This window comes from Oncorhynchus masou, chromosome 30, assembly GCF_036934945.1.
Source record: "Oncorhynchus masou masou isolate Uvic2021 chromosome 30, UVic_Omas_1.1, whole genome shotgun sequence".
Taxonomy (NCBI): Eukaryota; Metazoa; Chordata; class Actinopteri; order Salmoniformes; family Salmonidae; genus Oncorhynchus; species Oncorhynchus masou.
The window spans coordinates 8038809-8046384 of NC_088241.1; the positions used below are offsets into that span (position 1 = coordinate 8038809).

Below are 7576 nucleotides of genomic sequence, written 5' to 3' on the forward strand. Positions count from 1 at the left end.
TAGGCCCTTTAGTTCCAGTGAAGGGAAAGCTTAACGCTACTGCATACAATGACATTCTAGATGATTGTGTGCTTCCAACTACGTGGCAGCAGTTTGGGGAAGGCCCTTTCCTTCTTTAACATGGCAATGCCCCCGTGCACAAAGAGAGGTCCAAATAGAAATTATTTGTCGAGATTGGCATGGAAGAACTTGACTTGCCTGCACAGAGCCCTGACCTCAACCCCATCGAACACCTTTGGGATGAATTGGAACGCCAACTGCGAGCCAAGCCTAATCACCCAACATCAGTGCCCGACCTCACTAATGTTCTTGTGGCTGAATGGAAGCAATTCCCAGCAGCAATGTTCCAACATCTAGTGGAACCCCTTTCCATTTTTAGGTCGTCAATTTTCTTCTTCACAATTGGCTGACTCCTTCTGATGGCCTGGTTGGACATGACTGCAACGTAGTCTCCAGGAGGGATCATCCAATGAAGTTGGAAGTCCCACCCAGTTGGCTACATTAAAATGGTGGAATCCCTCAGTGCTGCCCATGCTAATTCTCTTTTGGCCACTAGAGGTCTACTTCATTCTCTATTGCAGATACTTTTTTTTTAAACTTTTTTGGCGAGAATTAACGTTCCTGTAATGTTCCCTGTTCCATCAGTCAATTCGTCACAGGCGCTAAATCTTTGCACGTGATCCAGGGATCTTTGCCTGATTGGTCAGGGTTCATGACTAACAATCCAGGAAATGCATCAGCTTTCCGGTTAAAGATGGTGGATAAAGGAAGAGGTCCCGCTCAGGCCGTTGATCATTGAAATAAAATGGTATGTTCCGGTCTGCTTAACGTGGTGGCACTCCAATGCATTAGCAGTTTGGTCTGGTCAGCTTAGTTCATTGACTGTATATGAACCAGAACAATTAGGGAGTGGGATGTCTCGCTTTCTCTTCCGTCTCTGTTTCCGGTGACAACAATCAGAAAGAAGGTAGCTAGCTAAGCTATTTTCAAAACTTTGCTTGCTTTTTTATTTATTAATCCGTGAGTATTTATACGATAAACAACTTTTTCCTCGTGGTTGTCTTCATAATCAAGATAGCTACATTTGGTGGGTGACAATCATACAAAGTAGCAAGGGTGCGTTAGCTAACATACACGTTTAGCTGTCTTGCTACAACTATGCAAGCCTACATTGGTTACCAACGTCGACGTAGAAATCTAGCTAGGTAGGTTGTAACCAAAGGTTACTCCGCAGGTAATTGTGATAATGCTGTGTTATGAAGGGCTATGAAGTAGTAGGCTATTGAGTGTTACTAAGCCAGACTTCAGCATAGCTAATGCAGAATTGGGGTTGCTTACTTTTTACATTGTTGGATGGGTTATTATGATCCCATGAGCTCTCTATCAGGGATCATAATAGGGTTATGTTCAATCAAACCTTGTCTTTTCTCCACAGAATGTAATGTGAAGGTGTTGACCTAACCAGAAACACTCTTGTCAACAAGATGAAGAACAAATCTGTGAAAAAGCAACACAAAATCATGAGGTCTAAACACCAAGACCTCATCAAAACAGAGTGTGAAACACAGTTAGATGATGTTAACTGCAAAAGAGAAGAACCAGACATTAGCCAAGCTCCCTCTCCCAACACTAAAGGGGTAACTTCCAACTCCATCCAAATTAAAGAGGAACCAGCAGACTTTGAAGTACAGAGTCATTGCTTCGATTCTAGAGCACTCCACAAGGATTCTGGAACCGTCATAACCAAGACTGAAACAGATTCCGTTTACATTAGCCAAGGAACAGTAGAGGTAAAAGCGGAGTATGATTCTGATACTGAAATACATAAGGTGGTGGTTAAGAGAGAAACTCAAGTGTGTTTCATGAAGGAGGAGAATGTGGGTGAAGAAGACACAGATGAGGACACCGAAGACGGGAGGGATACTGACAGCAACAGAGGTACGCATACACACCCACCCTTAAAATCAGTGTCATCTTAAAATTTGCTGGAATATTTGATATTGACTGACTAGGCTAAATGGTTATATTGACTTTGAATTTAAGATTCATCGTGAAAATATAGGACTACTCTCGTTTACTTTTGAAATGTTTCTTATTTTAGTTTATGTCCCTCTTCTGTAAATCAAATCACATTTGATTCATCACATACACAGTTTACAGCAGATGAAGGTGCAGTGAAATGCTTACGTGCTAGCTCCCTCAACTATGCAGTACGTCAGTCAATAGCAATAATAACAAAAAGAGTCAAGTCAAGAATAACAACTCATCTATTATTCTCCCTTTGTCTTTTTCTACCCCTACTTCCACCACTCTCCCTCAGTCTCTTCTCCTCAGTTCTTTCCTTGCACATACTGTACCATCTCCTTCACCAACCATTCCTTCCTGGAGAAGCACATCAAGTGGAACCACCAGAAGGAGTATCTGGCCATGTTGAGAAACAGTTTTTCAAAGAGCAGTGGAACAGAGACGCTCCCAACACACAGCTGCCTCCACTGTAGCCTCATGTTCCAAACCCCACGGCTGCTTAGCATTCACACCCTCCAGATCCACCCTTCAGCCACTCCCCGGAAACCTGCCCGTCCCCACAGGGTTTCGGTGAAACTCTACACCTGCCCACAGTGTGCCCGCAGATTCAGGTACCTGGGCAGTCTGCAAAACCACTGTGAGCTTTCACACAAAATGGCTGTGATCAGCACCAATGGACACCTCAGTTGTGCCGACTGTGGGAAGAGCTTCAAGAATTGTTGGGGACTGGGACCTCACCAGTGTCATGAACCAGAGGGCACTGAACCTCAGGACATTAAGCCTGTGGTCTGTCTTGAAGTCGGCTTCCATTGCTCAGAGTGTGGCAAGATCCTCTGTAGTCCACAGAGCCTGAACATTCACATGCGAATTCACACCGGAGAGAAGCCTTATGCCTGCAAGGAGTGTGGCAAAAGGTTTGCGGAGAGCGGCAGTTTACGCAAACACCTGCTGATACACTCTGGAGTCAAGGCATTTAAATGCCAGGAATGTGGGAAGGATTTTGCCCGTATGAAGGGTCTCAGGAGTCACATGACCACTCATTCTGGCAAAAAGCAGTACTCCTGCTCCCACTGTGACCGGCAGTTTGGATACAAGTCTAGTCTGACCATTCACCTACGCTCTCACACGGGTGAGAAACCCTTTCACTGCACAGAGTGTGGTAAAGACTTCTCTATCAAGAGAAACCTGAGGCTTCACCTAAAAATCCACAACAATGAGAAAGGCCACCAGTGTGGGGAGTGTGGCCTGAAGGTGATAGACATTGGGGCGTTGAAGACACACATGCGCTCACACACCGGCGAGAGGCCTTACCACTGCACAGTGTGCAGCAAGCAGTTCATTCGACTGGAACATCTGAAGAACCACCAACGCACTCACACAGGTGAGAGACCATACGTCTGTTCGGAGTGCAGCAAGAGCTTTGCTCAGTCTGGAGATCTCACAAAACACATACGCACCCACACTGGAGAGAAGCCGTATGAATGTTCTGTCTGCCACGGCTGTTATACCTCTTCAGGGGATCTGGGCAAACATATGAGGATACACAATGGCTCACGGCCCTTTCCCTGCCAGGAGTGTGACAAAAGCTTTCGCTTGGTCGGCCACCTTAAAACTCACATGAGGACCCACACTGGGGAGAGACCGTACTCCTGCCCCCGCTGCCTCCGGACCTTCGCTCGCACCCACCACCTCTCTGTTCACCTGGCTCAGTGTCGATGATTGATGATAATGATTTGCCTGGTTGTGTTGCGCCTTTCTCAAATTCATTGCTTTATGGGGGTAACTCACCCTTTCCACTACTCCCAATGTGTAGCCCTTACCTGGGGGGGCAGCCATATTTCACCAGAACACTGAGGTGGGGCATTTGGCTGACTATTACAGCGGACAAACAAGATGATGTAGGAAGCGTCAATTCGAAGGTCTAAGAGCTCCAGACATTGACACTCCGCTAGATACAGCTAGATGTTGGGTAGAGTTTTTAGTTGGCATGCAGTTTCAGGTTTGTTTTCTGGACATTAAAGGGATAGTTCAAAGTACAAATTAATCTAATTTCCCACTTACCGTGGCTGTAGGTGTAGATGATTCATCAAAACGTCAAAATTTGATTATAGAGCAATAAAGTGACTTAAATGTAAGGTAGACGTCTGTCATGTCAATTACTATTTTGGGTGAATTATATCTGTTTTGTGCTATATCTAAAATCATGACACTATTTTACTGAATGTATGACAACAATTTTCTGATGAAGGTGAGCAGAGTGGGTCTGCAGTACAATCGTGGCTAACAGTTTTGAGAATGACACACATTAATTTTCAGTCTGCTGCCTCAGTTTGTATGATGGCAATTTGCATATACTCCAGAATGTTGTGAAGAGTGATCAGATGAATTGCAATTAATTGCAAAGTCCCTCTTTGCCATTCAAATGAACTAAATCCCCCAAAAACATTTCCACTGCATTCCAGCCCTGCCACAAAAGGACCAGCTGACATCATGTCAGTGATTCTCTCGTTAACACAGGTGTGAGTGTTGAAGAGGACAAGGCTGGAGATCACTGTCATGCTGATTGAGTTTGAATAACAGACTGGAAGCTTCAAAAGGAGGGTGGTGCTTGGAATCATTGTTCTTCCTCTGTCAACCATAGTTACCTGCAAGGAAACACATTCCGCCATCATTGCTTTGCACAAAAAAGAGCTTCACAGGCAAAGATATTGCTGCCAGTAAGATTGCACCTAAATCAACCATTTATCGGACCTTCAAGGAGAGCGGTTCAATTTTTGTGAAGAAGGCTTCAAGGTGCCCAAGAAAGTAAAGCAAGTGCCAGGACAGTCTCCCACAGTTGATTCAGCTGCGGGATCGGGGCACCACCAGTACAAAGCTCGCTCAGGAATGGCAGAAGTCAGGTGTGAGTGCATCTGCATGCACAGTGAGGCAAAGACTTTTGGAGGATGTTCTGGTGTCAAGAAGGGCAGCGAAGAAGCCACTTCTCTCCAGGAAAAACATCAGGGACAGACTGATATTCTGCAAAAGGTACAGGGATTGGACTGCTTTTCTCTGAGTCCCTTTTCTGATTGTTTGGGGCATCTGGAAAAAAGCTTGTCCGGAGAAGACAAGGTGAGCGCTACCGTCAGTCCTGTGTCATGCCAACAGTAAAGCATCCTGAGACATTTCATGTGTGGGGTTGCTTCTCAGCCAAGGGAGTGGGCTCACTCACAATTTTGCATAAGAACACAGCCATGAATAAAGAATGGTACCAACACATCCTCTGAGAGCAACTTCTCACAACCGTCCAGGAACAGTTTGGTGACGAGCAATGCCTTTTCCAGCATGATGGAGCACCTTGCCATAAGGCAAAAGTGATAACTAAGTGGCTCGGGAAACAAAACATATATATTTTGTCCAGGAAACTCCCCAGACCTTAATCCCATTGAGAACTTGTGGTCAATCCTCAAGAGGCAGGTGGACAAACAAAAACCCACATTCTAACAAACTCCAAGCATTGATTATGCAAGAATGGGCTGCCACCAGTCAGGATGTGGCCCAGAAGTGAATTGACAACATGCCATGGCGGATTGCAGAGGTCTTGAAAAAGAAGGGACAACACTGCAAATATTGACTTTTTGCATCAACTTCATTTAATTCTCAAGAAAAGCCTTTTACACTAATGAAATGCTTGTAATTATACTTCATTATTACATTATTACATAGTAACATCTGACAAAAATATCTAAAGACACTGAAGCAGCAAACTTTTTGGGAATTAATATTTGTCAAAACTTTTGGCCATGACTGTACATACAAGAAACAAATACTCTTTATACCGCCTATGTACTGAATCTATAATCTACTTTAACTGATAGTGTTGTCTTGGTGTGTGTGATAAATAGTTGTGTGTAACTGATTAATTACACTACCTTTCAAAAGTTTGTGGTCACTTAGAAATGTCCCTTGTTTTTGAAAGAAAAGCACTTTTTGCTGTCCATTAAAATAACATCAAATTGATCAGAAAAACAGTGTAGACATTGTCAATGTTGTAAATGACTATTGTAGCTGGAAATGGCTGATTTTTAATGGAATATCGACATAAGCGTACAGAGGCCCATTATCAGTATCCATCACTCCTGTGTTCTAATGGCATGTTGTGTTAGCTAATCCAAGTTTATCATTTTAAAAGGCTAATTTGATCATTAGAATTGCATTTATGTTAGCACAGCTGAAAACTGTTGTTCTGATTAAAGAAGGAATAAAACGGGCCTTCTTTAGACTAGTTGAATATCTGGAGCATCAGCATTTGTGGGTTTTATTACAGGCTCAAAATGGCCAGAAACAAAGAACGTTCTTCTGAAACTCGTCAGTCTTCTTGTTCTTAAAAAAGAAGGCTATTCCATGCAAGAAATTGCCAAGAAACTGAAGATCTCGTACAACGCTGTGTGCTACTCCCTTCACAGAACAGCGCAAACTGGCTCTAACCAGAATGGAAAGAGAAGTGGGAGGCCCTGGTGCCAACTGAGCAAGAGGACCAGTAAATTAGAATGTCTAGTTTGAGAAACAGATGCCTTACAAGTCCTCAACTGTCAGTTTCATTAAATAGTACTTGCAAAACACCAGTCTCAACTTCAACATTGAAGAGGTGACTCCGGGATGCTGGCCTTCTAGTCAGAGTTGCAAAGAAAAAGCCATATCTCAGACTGGTCAATAAAATATTGAGATGGGCAAAAGAACACAGACACTGGACAGAGGAACTCTGCCTAGAAGGCCAGCATCCCGTAGTCGCTGCTTCACTGTTGACGTTGAGACTGGTGTTTTGCGGGTACTTTTTAATGAAGCTGCCAGTTGAGGACTTCTGAGGCGTCTGTTTCTCAAAGTAGACACACTAATGGACAAACAAATTACTTTTCTTTCAAAAACAAGGACCTTTCTAAGTGACCCCAAACTTTTGAACGATAGTGTACATTGTATTTATTCTAAATGATTAGGCAACTGTTATTATAAGAATGTGTCAATGACTTGATATCTACTAAGTCATTACATTGACTAATAAATATGAACAACGTTAAGGCTGTTTAACCAAACCATGCACAATGCAATAAATTATTTCAAAAAATGGTATATTGATAAAGTTTTATTAGATAGATATGTTTTGTTTTGAAACTTACAATTTCTGTACAATGTAAGCCTAATAGATGCTAGGAATTAATATAGCTCTTACAGTGCCTTCAGAAAGTGTTCAAGTGTTCATCATTGTGTTAAGGCCTGAATTTTTCTCACCCATCTACACACAATACCCCATAGTAACGAAGTGAAAGAAAGAAAAATTGAACTTTTTGCAAATATATTGAAAATGAAATACAGGAATATCTCATTTACTTAAGTATTCACACCCCTGAGTCAATACTTTGTTGAAGCACCTTTTGGCAGCGATTACAATTGTGTCTTTCTGGGTTAGTCTCTAAGAGCTTTCCACACCTATGATTGTGCAACATTTGCCTCAACTCTGTCAAATTGGTTGTTGATCACTGTTAGACAACCAAAGATTTAAGTGAAAACTTTATCT

At 42.8% G+C, this 7576-nt stretch overlaps 1 protein-coding gene across 6 annotated transcripts; it reads left to right on the forward strand.

Moving 5' to 3' along the window:
- The first annotated feature begins 740 nt into the window (after window positions 1-740).
- LOC135521968 (gastrula zinc finger protein XlCGF57.1-like) lies at window positions 741-7129 on the forward strand. Of its 6 annotated transcripts, XM_064947806.1 has the most exons (4): window positions 741-808; window positions 1436-1790; window positions 1869-1938; window positions 2321-7129. In XM_064947806.1, the coding sequence occupies exons 2-4, from the start codon at window positions 1485-1487 to the stop codon at window positions 3742-3744; spliced, it is 1800 nt and encodes a 599-aa protein (XP_064803878.1). In that variant the 5' UTR covers window positions 741-808; window positions 1436-1484; the 3' UTR covers window positions 3745-7129. The 6 variants fall into 6 exon arrangements, with proteins under 6 accessions (XP_064803878.1, XP_064803872.1, XP_064803873.1 ...); XM_064947800.1 differs by having other exon boundaries at window positions 1436-1938; XM_064947801.1 differs by lacking the exon at window positions 741-808 and adding an exon at window positions 822-967 and having other exon boundaries at window positions 1436-1938.
- The last annotated feature ends 447 nt before the right edge of the window (window positions 7130-7576 follow it).